Below are 24368 nucleotides of genomic sequence, written 5' to 3' on the forward strand. Positions count from 1 at the left end.
TTTGTGATTAATGAATTTAGCAAGATGTGAGCTTTGTCAAAACGTACCCGCAAATAATATTTGTTCCTGAACTTATTGTATTATTTTAACAATAATTTGTGAAGCTCATTGCCAACTTTCTATGATTGTCACTAAAACTATACAATTTATTGACTCAAAATTCAAAATTTTACTAATTTAATGTCTGTGGTGTGAAATATTATTTTAATTATTTTCATCTTCAAACTCATTTTTAAGAAATGCATAAGTTCTTAACCCTTTGAGCAGCAAATCAAGTCACTCACAGACAAATTTAGAAGCCAGGTAAACACATACAAATTCAGGAGCTAGGTGCACACATACAAATTTAGAAGCCAGGTGCATGCATACAAATTTAGAAGCCAGGTGCACATATACAAATTTAGAAGCTAGGTGCACACATACTAATTTAGAAGCCAGGTGCACACATACAAATTTAGAAGCCAGGTAAACACATACAAATTTAGAAGCCAGGTGCACACATACAAATTTAGAAGCCAGGTGCACATATACAAATTTAGAAGCCAGGTGCACGCATACAAATTTAGAAGCCAGGTGTACGCATACAAATTTAGAAGCCAGGTGTACACACACAAATTTAGAAGCCAGGTGCACACATACCAATTTAGAAGCCAGGTGCACACATACCAATTTAGAAGCCAGGTGCACACATACAAATTTAGAAGCCAGGTGCACACATACAAATTTAGGAGCCAGGTGCACACACACAAATTTAGAAGCCAGGTGCACACATACAAATTTAGAAGCCAGGTGCACACATACAAATTTAGAAGCCAAGTGCACACATACAAATTTAGAAGCCAGGTGCACACATACAAATTTAGAAGCCAGGTGCACACATACAAATTTAGAAGCCAGGTAAACACATACAAATTTAGAAGCCAGGTGCACGCATACAAATTTAGAAGCCAGGTGCACACATACAAATTTAGGAGCCATGCACACATACAAATTTAGAAGCCAAGTGCACACATACAAATTTAGAAGCCAGGTGCACACATACAAATTTAGAAGCAAGGTGCACACATACAAATTTAGAAGCCAGGTGCACACATACAAATTTAGGAGCCAGGTGCACACATACAAATTTAGGAACCATGTGCACACCAACAAATTTAGGAACCAAGCACACACATACAAATTTAGGAGCCAGGTGCACACCAACAAATTTAGAAACTAAGCACACACATACAAATTTAGAAGCCAGGTTGCACACATATAAATTTAGGAGCGAGGTGCACACATACAAATTTAGGAACCAGGCATTCACATACGAATTTGGGAGCCAGGTGCACACATACAAATTTAGGAACCAGGCATTCACATACAAATTTGGGGTCAGGTGCACACATACAAATATAGGAACCAGGCATTCACATACAAATTTAGGAACCAAGCACACACATACAAATTTAGTAGCCAGGTGCACACCAACAAATTTAGAAACCAAGCACACACATACAAATTTAGAAGCCAGGTTGCACACATATAAATTTAGGAGCGAGGTGCACACATACAAATTTAGGAACCAGGCATTCACATACGAATTTGGGAGCCAGGTGCACACATACAAATTTAGGAACCAGGCATTCACATACAAATTTGGGGCCAGGTGCACACATACAAATATAGGAACCAGGCATTCACATACAAATTTGGGAGCCAGGTACACACCAACAAACCTACAAGTCATACAGTTGATGAGATGTCTGAAAGTAATTGAGATTTTAAGTCAGAAAGCTTGCTATGTTTGTATAGAATTTCTTGTATTATAATGAGAATTGGGTTCTCACAAAATTTAATTTTAACTTAATGAATTGTGCCAAAGCTTTGCGAATTGATCAAATTTGTTTAATGGTGATTCCACAGCTTTGTCGGAAATGTAGGTTGAATCAGTTGGGATTGTAGTATTGCATGTAAAGTAAATGGATTGTCAAATTGGATGCTTTGTGTATAACTGCATGTGTGCTTTTAACTGTAAGTGTAACCCTCTAATAACATTCTTGTTACGCCTTGTCAAAATTATCTTTTGTTTCTTAGCAACTGCATGTTCTCTGTCTCACTGGGGTATCATCTTTATTCAGATATAAAAGAGAAATGGTCATACATGTAAAAATGTGTGGAGATGGAACTCAGTCTAGCTCCTTCATATTTGTATCTTCTCACAAATATATTGAATTCAATTGTGAAAGATTTATTAACCTTCCTATGTTATTCATTGACTTAAATAGGTGCTATGTACAACCATGAATAAAACAGTGGAAGCACATGTTATAGAAATTGATTAAAAATGTATAAAACAATTTACTTCCCAAAAAATGTGTATGACTTTCAAATTCAAAAACATAGTTTTCATTGTAGTTTTTACCCATGCCTATAACCCACCAGTCTCTGGGTTCTACATGAAAAATCTACCCCATCCAATTCATTAGAAAACACTTTGAATTAAATCATTCCATAATTACGAGCTGAATTAGATTTTTAAATCAATTGACAGAACAACAAAATTGCATTTCTTGTTGAAAGCGGAGGGTTCATACCGTGCAGATACACGAGAATTGAATTCTAAGTGACGATGCACGCTAAAAACAGAAAGGTTCATGGGTAGATGCTTATTTGTTAACAATGACATACATGTACACTGTACTACCTTCTGTACGTTAAAAATTTGAATATCTGTGATTATCATGTAATGATATTTTATTTAGTATTCTTTGTTTTTTCAGTTGATTTATTCACTAATTGCTTGGTTTGTACTTATACTCAAGTAGTTAAAGTTCAAGACATTGTCTTTCTAGGAAAGTAAGAGTGTTTTGAATTTTGTATTCATACATCCTTATTTATTCTTAAGAACCAAATATATTGATTATCCTTCCAACATATTAACTTTCAACCTCCAGAGTATCTTTTATCGTTTTAAGATGAATAAACAACATTTAAATTTGGTCTGAATGTTTAATGCTGTGCAGCTTTTCTTGTGATCCACAACATATGTTATTGATTTACCACAGCACATGATCTCATTTAGATTATGCAAATGAGGTCTAATATTTTACTACTTTGGTGTAATAGGTTTATATGGCAAACATTATTTTAACATAATTTCTTTTTGGTATAATCAGCTTCTAAGTAGGATATTGTGACCATTAATTACATTTTTAAACATATTTTAACTTTCTAACAATTGCCATATTTGCAAATAAATTACTGACCTAGTTTGACAAATGTTGTGCTGCTGAGAATACTGGTATATGAATACAAGCATTGCAACCGGTTGTGCAAAAAGAATATTTGATTTGAATATGGTGTTATTGTTATGAAATTCAAACTAAACTTTTATGTGCTGGGTGACAAGATGTTGAATTTGGCCACCCCCAGTAAGAATAACAATAGTACAGTTAGCTTCTATTGGGGCAGCATGTACTCTTTACTTTGTGTCTGGGGGTGTCATGGAACACACAGGAAGCATGGCTGTCGTTTAGGTGTCACATTTCGAGTTCATGATCTGACTCATCTTGTCAGCACTCACCACTCCTATTGATAGCATAGTAACAAAGCCAGGAGTACTGAGAAAATAAACTAGAAATTTGATAACAGCTAGCTGTCGTGACAACACATGAGATGATACAGACACTTGAGAATACAAGGACCAGCAACTGCAGCAAACATCAAAGAAAAATAGAATGATGCTCTGTGTGGTGCCTCTTAATTGTTGCCTGGTTATGTATCTGAATGCATGTAAACTAGTCTACAACCACAATATCAAATTTTTTCCAGTATTTTATGTAACCTATTTTTATAGACATGCTGTATCAAATGTATTTACAATAGACTTTTGGTACTACTGTTCATTTTCATAAAAGTTATTGCTACATACTGATAGAAACTTGTATTTCTAAAGATGCAGTAATATCATATTATTAATATTATTACTACCAGTAATATATACTGTTCGGTGGATTTCTTTTTGTTTGAAAATCTAGGATCCAAAGATATTATATTATCGTTAACTTGCATCAAGTTAAAGAAATAAAGAAAGTGCCCTGTCATCTGTTAGCTCAAAGTCATTTTAAAAACAGGACATTTCAAATCTATCAAATTCTACTAGTTTATACTGATCATAAGGTATTACACAGATATGATTTCATTTTGATATTTGTTCATCAAAATTAATATTTTGTATGTGATCTTGTACCTCAAACGTACAAAATCACATTTGAATCCTATTTCTATTGCTATTGTTTGAGGTTTAATTCAATTTATTGGGGCTAAGGTGTTCCAATTCGATCAGAATTGAAAACTAACTTTTTATTTTTATGCAAAAACAATTTCATAACTTTTAAAGCAAGTAATTGTATTTTTTGCTCTCGAATTGACCTTGTGATTGTGACTGACGTGTACATGGTTTCTTTAAATACGTTGACATACCAATGCTGAATATTATAAATATTTCATAATGGAATTTGCTGAATAATGAATGAGTTTTGTCACCTCATTTAACCTTGGCGACTTGCACAAATAAACTTACTTGAATATATGTTTTGTCATGACAATGAACTCAACTGAACTTAAATAACACCAGTATAGGTCAGCTCAGATTATATTATATTGTTCTGTTTCAAATATAAATGACACCCAATATATCTATGTAACCCAGTTCATGTACTGTAAAATACTTTATTTTAGCTAGATTTAATTTTCGCTGAAAAGACTTTTTGTGTTTTTCATGGAATTTAATTTCACTAATTTTTGACGAGTTGGATGTACAATATAGAAAAACATGTATATTCGCTGGATTTTATTTTCACTGAACCACTCCTTTAGTGAAAATAGCGAAAATTAACTCCAAGTGAAAATAAAGCAGTCTACAGTATTATTAAAATCTATTTTCACCTTGCATCAAGTCAAATTAAATTTTTTTTGATAATAATAAAATATTCTTATGTGACAGATATATTTAATATTGATGCTGGGAAATTGTGTTTGGATCTATAATTTTAAAACGAATATTTTTCAATTTTTTTTAAAATCACAAAAAACACTACTCACGAGTAGAACAGAATTAGAATAGTGGTTTTTTTGACAAGGAGAAAATTACCTTTCAATTTGGTCTGTAATGTCAATAAATTATTTCATAAAAAATAGCATGTGATATAACAAAATAAATTAGAAAACAAATACAAAGAACTAATTTGTTGACAATAAATATAAAATAGAGGATTAAACTTAACTAATGCTACAAGAAATTATAGTGTTTTTTGATATCATAATTTGATTTGTTCATTTTTGATAATTTTCTGTAGTTCAGATATTTATAAGCAGAAATTTAAAGTGTTCAATTATGAGAAGCTGGCTCTAAGGCAATACATCTACATAACTAACATTCTTGTTTGTATTCATTGAGAAATATGCTTTGAAATTGCAATTATATGTACTATTTCTGTGTAACATTGTTGGATGTAGAGTTGAAAGAATTCCTAGAAATATGCTTTCTAATTGCAATTATATGTACTATTTCTGTGTAACATTGTTGGATGTAGAGTTGAAAGAATTCCTAGAAATATGCTTTCTAATTGCAATTATATGTACTATTTCTGTGTAACATTGTTGGATGTAGAGTTGAAAGAATTCCTAGAAATATGCTTTCTAATTGCAATTATATGTACTATTTCTGTGTAACATTGTTGGATGTAGAGTTGAAAGAATTCCTAGAAATATGCTTTCTAATTGCAATTATATGTACTATTTCTGTGTAACATTGTATGATGTAGAATTGAAAGAATTCCAAGAAATATGCCTTGAAATTGCAATTATATGTACCACTAGTATTTCTGTGTAACATTGTTGGATGTAGAATTGAAAGAATTCCTAGAAATATGCTTTCTTTTGAGAATTTCATTACGCCATGGGGAGCACTTTCTCTCTGACTGTTATTAAAGTGACCTTGTAGATCTATACAACTGTCTTATCTGCATCAGTTATGTATATTATGTTTCTGTTGTCATGTCAGTATAATTTTGATGACTCAGTAATATATAGACTATACTTGAACAGCTAATAGAAAAGAAATTTAACAAATTTAACATATTTTTATAGAAATTTTTCCAATTTTTAATGAATTTTGTCACTCACCAGAAACACAACAAATATTAAAATAAGAAGCATAAATGAGTTCATATATGAGTTCATATTTTGTGTGACTACTGCCATTTTTATAAATAAATTGAGTGAATATAATGTCAGATCTATACCAATTTTCATTCACTACACACACATTTGTTACACATTGGGTTAGGATAGAAACATTCAGGGTCTTTTTCAGTCTAAGGAATTGTGTACTGTGCATTTCTGCTTGTGCACAGTGAATACTTTTTGAGAAAGTGGTGTTTGCAAAAGTTCATCTTGATTTTGTGAGTGGAGTCTTTAATTCATGTTTATCATCAGAGAGGCATGTAATAAAAATATTACAGTTCATATGTTGGCATTTGTGCCCTTACGCAAAGAGAAATGATCAGGCAAATGATTACATAGGTGCAAACTATATTTGGACAGTAATCTATAATGTTTAGTGGTAGTGTCCCTATTGGCTGAAAAAGATGGAGTACCAGTAACCTTGATTAAATATAAATACATTGTACTGTAAACTGTTAAATTGTAGGTGTTAAAAACATGTGTAATTTGAAGACATAAAAGTCACTGACTCAGTAGGTGAAATATAACTGCTTTCATTAGAGCAGATTTGCAGTGTAATTAACCTTTCCATTGCCACACCTGCATCCACAAAATAGTCAGAATTTCCAAAATGAGTATTGAAATTAGTGAATACATTTAGTCCCTTAACAATAATTAGAAGACATGCAAGCTGAAGTGACTCACAATCTTACTACTTCTCGAAGTGAGTCTGAGTAGTATTTTTCATCAACTATACAAGTATCCATCTAAGTACTGCCTTCCATCATGAAAGCAATTCATGACGTGTGCAATCTCTTAATTCCTGATTTGGCTTAATCCTTGACTATTTTTGATCAGGTATAACCTTTGATCAAGTAATTGTAGATTATCCTTTGTGCCCTGACAGCAATTTGTTTTAATACATATACAGTTCGTTAGATTTAGGTTCATTTCATTTCAAACTGAAGAGGAATACTCTCATTTCGGATGTGCCTGGTTTGCAATTAATCTACAAGTATTTACTAGAAACTCAAAATGGCAGTTAAAAAATCCTTCAACCAATCACAGCAACTCTAATTTTAATGTCACTGGTGCAGATGAATATAATTTTGATATGACCTTAGTGTCTTCTGATCAGCAATCAGCCTCATGCTTAAAGGGCAATATAAAAAAACAAAACTTTCATTCAAATTTTAATCTTCATTAATAAATATTTACAAAGAATTGAAGTTAACAATCCAGAATGTTCAGTCTTCAGTAATCCAATGACTTATACCAACAACGGCATTCTTTCAAATACATTTAGGAAATAGCTTACCCCCATGAACGGTGAACACAGTTTTTAAATTTATTGAAATTGAAATTTTTGAACAGAGTGATATACCAAGTGTGTGATATACCATATGTGATTTCTGAAATTCAAACAAACTTCAGAAAGAATGACCCCTAATTGCAATTTGTCTTACATAAATGCATGCATTGCTGATAGTGAAAACACAGTAGCTGAAATTCACTTCTTTTCAAAATGTGTTTTTTGTGTGCATAATTTTGATCTATCATTAACAAATATGATCTGATTCATGATGTATCATTGTGCTATTTGAACTCAAATGATATGAATAATGAGCATGTACATAAGGGTAAAATCTACTCAGAAGTAAAAATTATATGATTCACTATATTTTTACATGTGTGACTAACCAACTGTTTAATGTAATCATATCAAAGGATGAAGAATATAAAAGTATAGGGTCTCTGTCTTGTTGATGTACTGATAACCTAGTTTCCGTAGTTTTCTATGCCATGGAAATATCTTAAAATATTGTTTGGTGACTCAGGGTGATAAAACAGATGCTGTTAAAATACCATTCTTTGCATGTTATTTTCTAAAAAAAAAAATAAAATGGATTTCACAGTAAACGACATGTCTGCATATACTATTGACTGAATACTTCAAAATAATTTATTCATGTTTTGACTTTAATGTTTTCACATGTCAATACAAATATTTAGCATAATTAATATACAGCATAAATATGTTGTAGCTTAATTTGTAGAGAAGCAGTCTGTCATCAACATTTGGTACTTAGCCCATAAAGAGAAAAACTCTGAGAGCTAGATGACTCAGAGTGTGCTTGGTGAGAATGAATTGTAAAGAAATAAAGAGTGAATAATAGGTCAGTCACAAGCTATTGACTTCATTGAATATATAATCTGATTTTAATGATCCAAATTACAGAAAATGTAGTCCTGTGATTGTAAATTATGTGGAATTATGCTATCATTGAGTAAATAATATGTAATTAGTTTGTTTTATGGTTATAGTCAAGTGTTTTGAAGGTTATATACATTGTCTGGTACTGACTCATATGGAAATACTGAATCAGAAATTGTTTTCATCATTTACTACTGTACTTGTATCAAGTGACTGCGGAGCCAAAGTCAAACGTTTTGAACTCTGTATACTCATGGAACTACTGAATCAGAGAGTGTTGTCATCCTTTCCCACATTATACTTGCATCAATGACTGAAGCCAATTCTGTTAAGTTCAAGGCAATCATGTCAAGTCACAAAGCAGTGTAATTCATAATTCATACTGTACAAGAATGTATATTGATTGCACAGTTCAACAGATTATGTCCTTGTTGCTATACATACTTATTTTTGTATGGCCTTGCATACTTTATAACCATGTAGTTATACTCAAACTTATGTGTGACCATGTACACTTTACTATTTTTAGTTTAGATTTAGTGTGAAAACAGAAACAGAATCAACCTCTGTGTTTCCATGCATTCATATCTGCATCTTAGACATGCCTATACCGGATTGCATTCAAACTTCACACATACATCACACATTTTGGTTGACAATTATGCTTCTTTGTTTCGTGATCTAACTTGAGATGGCCACATTTTTACTAAAAATTCATGGCCGTGTATTAATGGATTCCATTCAAATTTAATAGTAAATTTACATTGGACACCGCAATATGGAATCTAGATGCATGTCGTTTTGTTTTTCAGATTGGTTTCAGCCATTTTGTTTGTGAATAAATACTGTTCTAGAGCTATCTCCCAGACATTTCTGGACTTTTCGTGTTCAAACTTAAAAATTACTAGTGTCTGTGTGAACACTGAGTCAGAAAGCAGGGACTTGTGTTTTGACCTCCCTGGATCGATCGCATTCAAAATACACAAATACATAACTTATTTTGGGCGACATATTCATGTCCATTCGTTTCATGATCCTACTCAAAGGACTGAATGTGCTAAAAATTCATCTAACTCAAGCATTTCTGCCATTTTGAAGCCAGATCTTGGCCAAACTTCAAACATATTTTGGACATTATGAGATCTTGATGATTCAAAATTATTTCCTGGTGGCCAGTTTGTTCCAGGGCCATATATCTGACATGCCTTGACCAATTGTGTTCAAACCTATATATATGTTATGTTATACATTATGTCGCACTTACAATCCAGTCAGTTTTTTCAAAACATGTTGGAACTATTTGCATTAATTGAAATAAAACATCAACAACCTAAATGATATATAAATTATAAGTATAAATTACATGACTAAAATACATAATAAATTTATCTATTTATAATATATTCCCCATCTGTAGACACTATAGAGAACTCCCAGTCCTATATAGAATGTAATTATAATTTAAGAAGAAAAATTTAAATCAGAACTGAAAATAATCTCCTATTTATTAAATTGATTTTTATGTCAGGGAAAATAACTGAAGGTCAAATTTTCTGCTACCCAGTACAACTGACATAAAATTCCTTTTCAATAAAATCAGAAAATTTTAAGAAATTAGATCAGGACATTATTTAAGGAGGAATGTTGGGAACAAGTGGTTGAGATAATTTCACCAACAGTCCATACTAACATATATCAAAGATCTATTGATTTACCTAGTTTTGGTGCATGAAACTATGAGAAAAAAATAAAATCCTTGTTTTTATAAACAATTCTGGCTACCCATATCTGTTCCCTGAGTACATGGTATGTCTGTGAACAAATCAGAAAAAAAAAGTATGGTTTGGGAACAAGATAGATTTTGTAAATTTGCAATTAACTACGGATAGTTCAGTCATTGCAAGTTTTTGCCTTTGAAATGCGCTATGCAGAAGCATGCTATATCTTAATGAACAGTACATACGTATTATAAACTACATGTAATCTCACAAGTTCCCTGCTGTTACTCAGAAATATATTGGTTTATTATTACTTTTAGATGGCCGCCTTAGGCTAGTTGAAATTCTCAAAGAGTTGATGAAAGTATACCCGGATTTTAGGATAGATCATGCACAGCATAAAACATCATCAAAGTTTCCCTGACATTAATAAATATTGGTTTGTCTGAGTGGATACTTGTGGTTTCATCCTGTCTGCTAGCTGTTCTATACACTGGTTAAATTAATATAAGTATGTTGTGCAGTCTGAGATTTCACTTCCAGTCTCTTCCATTATTTTGCTCATGATGGATTACCCAGAAATGACATTCTGAGAAATATAATCTCTTTAGAATCCAAATATGCAGCATGCGTTTCAAATTAAAGACCAGATTAAATACCCTGTCAGGATTTTTCGGTGATAGAGCTGAGAACTGCTATACCATCAAACACCACAAATCAGCTCCCATGGTAATCAGTTTCTCACTTGCTGTTTGACATGTCAGTTTCTGTACATAATTCAATAACAAATGATTTCTTATTGACTTAATTTGATTTCTCCAGGTAGCTTATTAATTACCAAAGAGATCTATTTCAGTCCCTTTGGCTACAATATTAAGGTTGATTGATTGTTTGAATACAAGTTGTAAACCTCATCTCTATCAACAAGAGGAATTGTTAATTACTTGTCAATCACCAAATCATTTGGCTACAATTTGTTGTTTTTTATGTCACCACATGTTTTATTTTATTTAAGATTTTGATTTCCATAATTGTGCTTCATATAACGGATCAGGCAATGAAAATGTTCAGGTATTTAAAATGCCAAAAAATGACCATGCTCACGCAATTCTCACATACGTGAGTTAGACCGGAAATCGGCCAAACTCACGTGTGCGCGTGAGAATGGGTGTTTTTACATGTGTTCTCACGTAACACAGTACACTTCAAGGGTGACAAAGATAAATGCGTGAACGTGCGTGAGAATGATTGTTTTTAGTGCGTTCTCACGTGAAAAAGAAAAATGCGTGAGATCTCTTATAGGGTTTTGCGTCACAATCTCACGTGCGTGATAATGATTGCTTTTAAGTGCGTTCTCACGTTAAAAAGAAACATTGCGTGAGATCTCTTATAGGGTTTTGCGTCCCAATCTCACGTGCGTAAGAATGATTGTTTTTAAGTGCGTTCTCACGTGAAAAAGAAACATTGCGTGAGATCTCTTATAGGGTTTTGTGTCCCAATCTCACGTGCGTGAGAATGATTGCTTTTAAAGTGCGTTCTCACGTTAAAAAGAAACATTGCGTGAGATCTCTTATAGGGTTTTGCGTCTCAATCTCACGTGCGTGAGAATGTTTGCTTTTAAGTGCGTTCTCACGTGAAAAAGAAACATTGCGTGAGATCTCTGAGAATGATTGTTTTTTAGTGTGTTCTCACGTGAAAAGAGAAATGCGTGAGATCCCTTATAGGGTTTTGCGTCCCAATCTCACGTGCATGAGAATGGTTGTTTTTAAGTGCGTTCTCACGTAAAGAGAAAATGCGTTAGATCCTTTATAGGTGTTGTGAAAAAGGAAAATGCGTGAGAATGATTGTTTTTGAGTGCGTTCTTATGTGAAAAAGAAACATTGCGTTAGAACCCAATCTCACGTGCGTGAGAATTGTAGTTTTTTAGTGCGTTCTCACATGAGATTGGGACGCAAAACCCTATAAGGGTTCTCACGCATTTTTCTTTTTCACGTGAGAACGCACTAAAAAACAATCATTCTCACGCACGTGAGATTGGGACGCAAAACACTATAAGGGATCTCACGCATTTTTATATTTTATTTTTTCAGGTAAATGTGGTCAGAATAGTCCATGTTCCCAAATATGTGAGGATGTGTCATATGGCTATTATAGATGTAACTGCTGGAAGGGCCATAAACTTGCAAGAAATGGTTACATGTGCATAGGTAAGAGGCTGATCTATTTATTTATTGCTCCATTTTTCAGTGCAATATTTTATGTGAGCAAGAAACAAAAATCCAAAATTCAATTAAAATTGATCACTGTATTGTATACTTGATTGATACTGTATGTATTCAGATATCATGTATCCAGAAATGTCTGCTTAGCTACAGAAATCATGGCTCTAAAATAAAATATGGTATAGGTGAATGTTTGTGGTGTTAGTGGGGATGTCTGCTTGGCTACAGAAATCATGGCTCTAAAATAAAATATGATGTAGGTGAATGTTTGTGGTGGTAGTGGTAGATGTCTGCTTGGCTACAGGAATCATGGCTCTAAAATAAAATATGATGTAGGTGAATGTTTGTGGTGGTAGTGGTATAGATGTCTGCTTGGCTACAGAAATCATGGCTCTAAAATAAAATATGATGTAGGTGAATGTTTGTGGTGGTAGTGGTAAATGTCTGCTTGGCTACAGAAATCATGGCTCTAAAATAAAATATGATGTAGGTGAATGTTTGTGGTGGTAGTGGTAGATGTCTGCTTGGCTACAGGAATCATGGCTCTAAAATAAAATATGATGTAGGTGAATGTTCGTGGTGGTAGTGGTAGATGTCTGCTTGGCTACAGGAATCATGGCTCTAAAATAAAATATGATGTAGGTGAATGTTTGTGGTGGTAGTGAGGATGTCTGCTTGGCTACAGGCATCATGGCTCTAAAATAAAATATGATGTAGGTAAATGTTTGTGGTGGTAGTGGTAGATGTCTGCTTGGCTACAGGCATCATGGCTCTAAAATAAAATATGATGTAGGTAAATGTTTGTGGTGGTAGTGGGGATGTCTGCTTGGCTACAGAAATCATGGCTCTAAAATAAAATATGATGTAGGTGAATGTTTGTGGTGGTAGTGGTAGATGTCTGCTTGGCTACAGAAATCATGGCTCTAAAATAAAATATGATGTAGGTGAATGTTTGTGGTGGTAGTGGTAGATGTCTGCTTGGCTACAGAAATCATGGCTCTAAAATAAAATATGATGTAGGTGAATGTTTGTGGTGGTAGTGAGGATGTCTGCTTGGCTACAGGTATCATGGCTCTAAAATAAAATATGATGTAGGTAAATGTTTGTGGTGGTAGTGGTAGATGTCTGCTTGGCTACAGGCATCATGGCTCTAAAATAAAATATGATGTAGGTAAATGTTTGTGGTGGTAGTGGGGATGTCTGCTTGGCTACAGAAATCATGGCTCTAAAATAAAATATGATGTAGGTGAATGTTTGTGGTGGTAGTGGTAGATGTCTGCTTGGCTACAGAAATCATGGTTGTCCAATTCTCTATACATTTACACAAGGAGATAAATTTATCTAAAGGGATGGTAGCTACAGATGAAAGTAGAAAACATACTCCTAAGTGGATATATATGAGAAACACTATACATGGATTTATTACTGTGTGCATGCTTTGATTGCTAAGGGCTCATTTAATAAGTCTTATATTATAGGTAGACCCATGAGAGATCCTATATTATTAAATTTATAAACATCTCTGTTTAGCCACCAGCTATTTACTCATGATAACACTACATACATCTCCTTAATCACTGCAGAGATCTCTGCTTCACCTTTAAGTTGAACATTTGAAAATAGTAACGTCTTATATGGCTAAGAATTGTGTTCATAAAATAGTGATGACAGCTTTAGTTACATGTCTGTTTCTGGATTAGGATTACATTGTATGAAAAAACAGAAATAGGAAACTCACTGCCACCATAACCCTTTGAAAGTGATTATTATAATATTATATATATCATATCATATTATATTATATTAGATTATAACCAGGTATATGGTGAAACTGTGAATGTATGTATGTGTCTATTTTTTAATGCCTTCTAGTATCCAGTGCAATTTTCCATATATTTTAGTTTGGATTCTGGAGGTTCAAGCAGAATTGAATTCAAGATTATATGTTATATACTTTCATTATTATAAGTTCATAATAACAAGATATCAAAAATGAACAAAAAATTGGGTCACCAAATAATTTTTCGAGATAGAGTCTCAAATGTAATGGAAAATGGTCAAAATTGGCATTTTTACAGTGGTTTCAATTTTTTGTTATTTCAAATTTTGCTTGGTGACATTGGATGAAAAAGTCTTATATTATTATTGATAGTAATCCTAATATTGTAAAAATATTTCAAAAAATTGACATACAATTTAGTGAGTTTCCAGAGTGATAATAATTTTTCATTATATCAAATGGGAATTTTATTCTCAGTAGTGCCAAATTTGAATTTGACTCAAACTGCCTTGAACCATTGCATTTCACATCAGGTGAAGCACTAGATCAAAAGCCAGTGTGTCAGAAATCAAGGCAATCAATGTACCAGTAAATAGTATGACATGGTTTCCTGCTGGGGGACCTTGATCCATGCAATCCTCTGTAGCCATTCATGCAATGCAATGCAGTTGTGGTTTATTGATTTCAATGCAGAGGCTTTCAGCAGGCAATGTGTTAACAAAAACTTGGCCTTTATAGACATATGGTCTTTATGTAGAGGTTGATAAATTAATAAATCTGTGAATAAAAATATGACTATTATTTTTCATTGATCTGTACTCACTGTACCTCACAATCATGAGTAAATGGCTACCACTTTTGTACTTTGATAATGTCAAACTACATGCCTCTCGAAAATGTTGTTATTCCCTACTCGTGCATATATATCCCACAATACAATACGGTAATGACATTGAAGTGAAGTATGTAACCCGCTAACCCATTGTTGGTTCTGATAATTACACATATTGCTTTCCTGAGAGAGAATTATCAGCAGTAAATCTACATACATCTGATAAAATATAAATTGACACAAATGAAATAAGATAATAATTAAAAAACTAAATAATGAAAGTAAATATTTTAGATGTCCAAGTAATAGGAAGGATAGACCTTAGAAATATTATTATATGACAACTATTTCTTATTTTAAGAGGTAATGTGTCACCAGATACGGATATTTAAAGATGGGGAATGAATGAGATGTGCTTGTATGCCTTTTAGAACTTTATACATAAATTTATATTTTGAAATGATAATAGCTGATTGAACTTAATATAGGGATTTCATATGTGTATTAAAAATGGATGGCTGTATGAAACTGACATGTGGATTCCAAGTGGAAGTCAAAGTTGACAAACTTGTATAATCTAAAGGTGAATATATTTAAAGGACATGGTTTTGATCTTTTGATCTTCTTTTAGGATTATAATTTAATACAAAATATGATCATTTTAATTTTTTATATACATGTACTTGTACAGCATAAGTTACTTAGACATCTAGTTTGGGATTATACAAAAAGTATGCATGATTCTGGTCATGACGTGTGGCAGTTAAATATGTCAATATCAAAGGATTTTTAGGTATTTGTAAGAATTTTACAAATAATGAAAGAAAATTAAATTTGTAATGAAAAATATAAATGAACACAATTCACTGCTGATTTGAAAGTGGTTTACTAGCATTTAAAGAAATGATCAGATTATTTTATGCTGTTGTTCATGAATCTGAGATAAAATTATCTGGTCACCAAAATACTTTTAGCACAAAACACAGGTCAAACACCCATTAAAATGGTGATTATTGAGCCATTTACCAAATTGATTTGTGAAATTTTAACTTTAAAAAACAGACATTGTAAAGTCACTTTGGTATTTAAGTATTACATTTTTTTCATTCACTATGTTACAATGCAACTAACTAACTTTAAATATTTGTCTATTTATTTCATGTTGTAATATTGTATATTACATAGAAAATATAATTTCTAACTATTTATCGTCTAAATGCACAATCTCCCTGGAAGTGGTTATCTCAGACACCATGTCGTTAGATTGAGAGACAAACAATTTTGTTATAATAATGAGCAAAATATTGTGTACTCAAATTTTTAGTATATTTTACTTATAAAATCATACCTAATACTTTATACTTTACAGTTTGTTTCTATCACAGTCCTGCATTTAATACAGATATGCGATGAAAAGACAGTGGCTACCAATTGCGAGTTAGTCATGTTCTGGTCATTTGCATAAAAATAAAATAAGACTAATTTACATAAAATGAAAATTTTAGTTTCACTATACGAGTAGATAGGGTTGTCGGAAACAAATTATTTTTTATTATTTATTTTTCCTCTGCCTTTAAATCAACAAGATGTCACATTGCGTTGTGTTCCATGTAAAGCTTTTGTGAAAAAAAATTTCATTTAATACAGATATATTTTTTTTATATGGCTTGTCTAAACTAGACATCCTATTTTATATAGTTTCATTTCATTTGTCTGGACGTTTCAAATTTCCATAAAGTCCTTGGCTATACATGTATTTGCCAGTTTAACCCATAAGTTCACAAATTTCATATTTTTAGCTCCGCTGTCGACTTTGTCCAGCGGAGCTTATCATATGAGTGATTGTCCGTTGTCGTTGTCGTCCGTGTCATTGTTTTACTTTTTCGACTTCTTCTTGAAAACTACAAGCCTGAATGCTTTGATACTCTTAGGCCTCTCTTAGATTTGTTCATTTCATGATGATATCCCCAGTTGTCTAATTTTTATGAATATTTTTGTCATTTTTGGTAAAAAGTGATATTTTCGACTTCTTGTTAAAAAGCACAAGTCCGATTGCTTTGATATTAAATATATAGGTACTACATGTGGACCTCTCTCAGATTTGTTCATTTCGTGATGATATCTTTAATTCTCTAATTTTGATGAATATTTTTGTCATTTTTGGTAAAAAGTGATATTTTCGACTTCTTGTTAAAAACCACAAGTCCGATTGCTTTGATATTAAATATATAGGTACTACATGTGGACCTCTCTCAGATTTGTTCATTTCGTGATGATATCTTTAATTCTCTAATTTTGATGAATATTTTTGTCATTTTTGGTAAAAAGTGATATTTTCGACTTCTTGTTAAAAACGGCAAGTCTGATTGCTAAATGATATTACATACCTATATAGGTACCGCATGTGGATCTCTCTCAAATTTGTTCATTTCGTGATGATACATGTACCTTCAATTATCTAATTTTGATGAATATTTTTGGTAAAATGTTATAGTTTTTCGAATTCTTGTTGAGAACAGTAAGTCTGATTGCTTTGATACAATGTACTATACATATTGTTCATTTTCTAATAATATCTTTAGTTCTTTAATTGAAATGTGCATTGCTAACAGTGGAACTATCGCAGCCGACAGGCTGCTAGTTTATAGACTTTGATGGAGTATTTTTATTGAAAACGACCATTTGATGACATATTTTAGTTTATCCTAAAGCTACATGTATACTATCAGCTGATTATATTGAGATCACAAGGTTATGTCCAACAATGTATTACTTTATAGTGATTTATATGTTAATAATTTGAATATTTAAATTAGTTAAATTGTTCATGTTTATTACAATTTGGATTTATCACATATTAGTATTGGTAGAATCAGTATAGTCATCACCAGTAATTGTGAATAACTTGATGTGTGGCTTATAAAAGGTAGCATGTCTGCCCAGCATCAGGGAGATTGTGGTTGGCTGCATACTCAGCAGGCTTGTGACATTTACTTGAACTATTGGTATAATATTGGTACTGCTGTTCTTGTTCTAAATGTACATGAAAAATCACAACATTTTTGTCACAGTGGGTAGCAGATTACTATGACTGAAAATTCACACAGCTGTAATTCTGCTTTCTGCCTGTAAATATATAAAATACATTTCTACTGTAAGCATAGATGTACCATATTTGCTTCTATACTATTCTATCCTATTCTATTATATTCAATTCGGTTCTTTTGTATTGTCTTTGTAATAAAAGTATGACTCTCAGAATGCTCTGAACTGTGAATTAAGCAGAAACTACTCTATATAAAAAGTCTAAAAACATTATTTGTTTCTTTCATTGTATCTCTATTAAACTGATGTACTTGTTAATGCATATTTTATCTCTCAGATATAGATATTGATACCAATGTGAAACTAAACGGTTACCAAAGTGATGGCCTTAATGATGTTGCTACCAAGAACAAGAAACAACAACAGACTGAACATAATAAAGTAGTTGCCATGGAAACTGCTGTCATAGAAATGGAAGAGGAGATGGAGAATACTTTGGAAGATGTGTATCAAAGCTGTGGTGATCTTCCTTCATGTTTGAATTCTGGGCAATGTATGGAAAATCCTGTGACCCACCTGTTAAGATGTCAATGTCCATTGGGAACACTGGGAAAACAGTGTCAAATAGGTAAGTAACAATTTGTTATTTTCATTTTGAATTGCAAATTACACTGATTTTGATTCAACTACTTAATTTAAAAATTGTTCACACTACATGTACATGTTGTTTTGTACAAAAACTAATTGGAAAAACATTGCTTTGCCTGTTGTCATATGTGGAATAAAAATATAATCTCCCCAAAATATTAATATTAATATTGTTTCCAATTTTAATGTCTCCTCTTTTTCTCTTTTGCATTATAAAATTTCCTTTAATTGGTTACAGTTTGTTAGATTCTAACGCAAAGAATACATATAGCGATTTAAATTGATATCTGATTGTGCACTCATTCACACTGTTAAGGATTGTAATTATTGGGTCAATAAAATCCATCCTCAGATAGATTTCATTTATTTATAGAAATGCTTTTATCCACTTCAACTCAAATCGTTTCATGTCAAAAACACTGTAGTTACTTCAATAAAACTGTGAAAACACTTTGCATTGTAGACAGACTGAATGGCTTTCATCACTGTCGCCATGAAGGACACAATAGTCAATTATTATTCAAAATACCCAGTACATCATACTTTACCAAGTTCCAAAATTTGCAAGCTTGTCGTATTTATGTAGTTCAGTTATATAAAATGTAATTATTTTAATACATAGATGTGCATGCATGTAACCACTATAATTATTGATTGAAGCTATATAGGTACTCCTTGTATGTAATTTCCACTGGTATCTCAAGAGCCACTCTTTGGATTTTATCTTCATGGACAATGTACATTGTACTGATTAGTTTTGGGTTGAAATCTGTTAATTACTTAATTTTCATAATAATTTGTGAATTTTTATTTTTATTCTGAAAACTCAAGAACAACTCATCAAATGTCAATGAAACTTGGTGTGTTTATGTGGAACTGATCACAGACCTGACATTCTTGGTTGTTGATATCCATTGAATTTTGTTTTTAATATTATTAATTTTTAAAGGATATTATATTATTATTTAATATTATAAATAATGGGTGCTCAGGATTGCCTTGAAGCCCTGTTTAAAATGCTGTTTTTTGTGATGTTTGAAAACATTGTTGTTTTGTTTCTAATATTTCAAATTCCACTGATTGTTGCACAGAATGTTATTATGACATTTTCAATGATGTCATATACATGTATCCTAGTACAGAAAACAACAAGATATAAACAAAACATCTAATATACCATAGATTTACTAAATTTGTCATTTGTTGTCTGCAGCCTTGCATAATAATTTCAATCATAAGTATCATAGTTTGTCTGGTGACATCTATCATGCAAATATACTGTTCAAACATTTACTAGTGGCTGGCAATGACAGAATATCTGAGTTTTGCTGCCATGCTATTGGTCAGAATGGTGTTTGAATATTGTGCATAAAACTCTATGGGAAAATGAATACCACATAAGATGGTTATTTTAATGATGAACTGATCAAAGAGATGCCTTCTCATTTCAGTTTAGTTTTAATACTAGAATATAGAATTTATTTATTAACAAATATTCATTGGAATGGATGTTAAGGAATGAATATAATGCACCTAATGATGTAAACAAACCCAAAATTTAAAATAAATTATACAATGTAACTGTTACAGTTATATTTCTAAAATTCTCAGATGACACACAATTTTAGTGGATGATACTCCCCAGAAAGGACACAGTTTCAGTTATGGTAGATTATTTATGTATAATGAATAATAGCTATTTGGATTTAATTAGAACACCATCTATAATTGATGACTGGGTGTTACGCTGATTTAGGCATTAGTTTAAAACAATTTAAATGTGATATTGTAGTTACTGAAATGTTGTTTGATTGAACAAACTTTTGCCGCTTTTCATGGAATAATCCTGCATATTGTTTTTGCATAAATTGATGGTTGAAACCTGTAGCCAATCATGTCCATTCCATCCTAAAATAAACAAAGAAATTAAAAAAAAAATTTGTAAACTCCTACACCAAAAATGTTTCTATTTCTATACTAGATTGAGTAGTTTGAGATTGAGGACAATCAATAGCAGCTGTTACAATGAATGTTCTGTTGTGTTATTTACAGGCCATGTATACATACATGTACATTCACACACAATGTAATGAAGCTACACATTTTATATTGGGCAATAGAACAAGGTCATGATTACCAGAACTGATGTAACTTTAGAATGTTCGTCACTCAAATCAATGCTATTGATAATAACAATGAGACAATGACATAACTCTAATCAATGCTATTGATAATAACGAGATGATAATGACATAACTCAAATCAATTCTATTGATAATAAGAATGAGACAATGACATAACTCAAATCAATTTTATTGATAATAACAATGAGACAATGACATAACTCAAATCAATTCTATTGATAATAACAATGAGACAATGACATAACTCAAATCAATGCTATTGATAATAACAATGAGACAATGACGTAACTCTAATCAATGCTATTGATAATAACGTGACGATAATGACATAACTCAAATCAATGCTATTGATAATAACAATGAAACAATGACATAACTCAAATCAATGTTATTGATAATAACAATGAGACAATGACACAACTCAAATCAATGCTATTGATAATAACAATGAGACAATGACATAACTCAAATCAATGCTATTGATAATAACAATGAGACAATGACGTAACTCTAATCAATGCTATTGATAATAACGTGACGATAATGACATAACTCAAATCAATGCTATTGATAATAACAATGAGACAATGACATAACTCAAATCAATGCTATTGATAATAACAATGAGACAATGACATAACTCAAATCAATGCTATTGATAATAACAATGAGACAATGACGTAACTCTAATCAATGCTATTGATAATAACGTGACGATAATGACATAACTCAAATCAATGCTATTGATAATAACAATGAGACAATGACATAACTCAAATCAATGCTATTGATAATAACAATGAGACAATGACGTAACTCTAATCAATGCTATTGATAATAACGTGACGATAATGACATAACTCAAATCAATGCTATTGATAATAACAATGAGACAATGACGTAACTCTAATCAATGCTATTGATAATAACGTGACGATAATGACATAACTCAAATCAATGCTATTGATAATAACAATGAGACAATGACATAACTCAACTCAATGCTATTGATAATAACAATGAGACAATGACATAACTCAAATCAATGCTATTGATAATAACAATGAGACAATGACGTAACTCTAATCTATGCTATTGATAATAACGTGACGATAATGACATAACTCAAATCAATGCTATTGATAATAACAATGAGACAATGACATAACTCAAATCAATGCTATTGATAATAACAATGAGACAATGACATAACTCAAATCAATGCTATTGATAATAACAATGAGACAATGACGTAACTCTAATCAATGCTATTGATAATAACGTGACGATAATGACATAACTCAAATCAATGCTATTGATAATAACAATGAGACAATGACATAACTCAAATCAATGCTATTGATAATAACAATGAGACAATGACGTAACTCTAATCAATGCTATTGATAATAACGAGACGATAATGACATAACTCAAATAAATGTTATTGATAATAAAATAAGACTATAATACTGGTAGCATAACTCAAATTAATGCTATTATTAGCAATTGTGTACAACCAAATAATGCAATGCAATTGTTCCTCTTGCATACATATTATTATATATCTAGCACCAATATATTTTGCAGCTCTGTAAAAAGCCACATCAGTACTCATTCCAAAATGTTTGAGTTTTCCCTTATATGTGTAACTATGTCACAAACATTAACAGTCACGATTATTGGTGTCACATTCAAACACTTCTCTAAACAGTAGAATCACGATATAGAAAATCCTGTAGCTGAACACAAATATTCCCACAGAGCAAAAAAATGATGATGTTGTTGTCATATCAAGCTATAGTCTGTCATTAAATTATTACTACAAGCAAAAAAATGCATCATAATAAGGTTCTCTCAAAAATACCTCAAAGTATGCAGGATCATGTTGACCTTTGCTACATGTTTTATGATATGATCTCCCTTCGTGCATACTTCATGGTATTCTTGTGATAATCTCATAAGCAAATGCTATAATGTGTTATTGATCTGCACCAATTGGAGGAAGACATAAATTGAGGAATAACATCCCACTGAAGACCAGTATACTATGAGATATTGCACAATTCATGGCATATATGCACAAGCCGCAAAAAGCATTATTTTCAAATAGTGCTTGGCGATGAAAACAACACAAAAATACTCCTAATAGTAAAAAATTAACCTGTAACAACATATTCTGGACACATCTGAATATTAAGGGCCCTTGAACTAGCATTTTACTCTTTGACATACATCTATAAAGAAAAGTATCTCAATAAATTGGCTACCAATAAGATGACGTACATAAATGAGGTATTAAAGAAGTGTGCTACTGGATAAAAGGCTTATTAAAAATGCTAACTAGCATTTGAATAACAGGCTAGAAATTGTAGCATACTTAAAAGAGTTAACCCACAAAGTAATAATTAAACTCATTTCTCCAAAACGGTAATCATTTATTTTGCCTGTTGGTTATAATTGGCAGTAGTGCTTTAAGTGAACAAATCTATTTTAAAAGCCATTACTTCATTTTTTTTTTTCTGATAAACGTCAGGATATGTGATGCTATCTTGTGACATAATATACATCACACACAAATTAGGAAAACTGATTGTCACTACCATTTAGTAGTAATGGCAAAACATTATCCTTGTATTGCATCATTATGTTCATAATTAGTGGTAATTAGGATATAATGTAAATGCATGACTTTTGTTAATGGTTTTAAGTTTCATTTTAAGTAGTTTATATTAACGCATTCACAGTTACTAGTTTTAGTAACCGTGACGCATTGTATTATTTTGGTTCAGTGTGTTTAAACAGTGTGTTCATGAGCAAATTTTCTAGCAATGTTACTTCTAGACAAGGGTCAAATACTTTGACTGACTGACAATGTTAGGTATAAACATGATAAATGTGCGTTAATATACCAAACAGTAGACCAAAATGTGTTTACCATATTCCATTGGACTTGCATGCACTGGATCTATGGGGATACAGTTTGTAGAAATTTTGTAATAGTAAAAATAAATTAATGATTTTCTGCTGTGGTTAACACCACAAAATAATGGAATTTTACACGATTCATTCAGCTGATGGGAAGAAAGCTTGTAGTGGTGTTAAAAAAGCAGGCTTCAAATACATTTCTGAAATCTCACTGAGTAGCAAATTTGCTTGCTTACACATACAGCATTGGTGTTTGAATGCGACGGTAGTATTAGAATTATCTCTGAAGTTCATAGACAAATTGGATAAGTATCACCTGCTGTCTTGTCCCATCCATCGATCAATATTATTGATTTAATTAAAGACACAAACCATTTTAGATATGATTCCTTACAGATGACACCTTGTCTTGTCTCACCATCTATGGATACTGATGGACACATGAATGGATTGTGTTATTGATTGCTACAACTTATGTATCCCTAGTCTCTGTTTACTTTAAACTCTCTGTATATTGTAAAGTGTCAGTTCTTATTTACAGAAAGCAGCTGACTCATAAAAATACTTAATTGCAAATTTGCTCGTTGATCTTAAATTACGACATAGTATTGGGCTCTCTCTAATTT

At 31.8% G+C, this 24368-nt stretch overlaps 1 protein-coding gene across 4 annotated transcripts in view; it reads left to right on the forward strand.

Annotated features, from left to right (window-relative positions):
• Positions 1-24368, forward strand: part of LOC102804811 (pikachurin-like) — a 61068-nt gene that overhangs the window by 12922 nt on the left and 23778 nt on the right. For 3 of the 4 annotated variants that reach the window (XM_085503064.1, XM_085503061.1, XM_085503062.1), the window contains exons 2-3: positions 12234-12350; positions 18360-18650. In XM_085503064.1, coding sequence (XP_085359190.1) covers positions 12341-12350; positions 18360-18650 — 301 coding nt within the window. In that variant the 5' untranslated portion in view covers positions 12234-12340. Of the gene's footprint in view, positions 1-8316; positions 8388-12233; positions 12351-18359; positions 18651-24368 lie in introns of those variants that run through there. The other variant, XM_085503063.1, reaches the window with a different exon arrangement.

Source organism: Saccoglossus kowalevskii, chromosome 9 (assembly GCF_978046115.1).
Source record: "Saccoglossus kowalevskii chromosome 9, keSacKowa6.1, whole genome shotgun sequence".
In the NCBI taxonomy this organism is placed as follows: domain Eukaryota; kingdom Metazoa; phylum Hemichordata; class Enteropneusta; family Harrimaniidae; genus Saccoglossus; species Saccoglossus kowalevskii.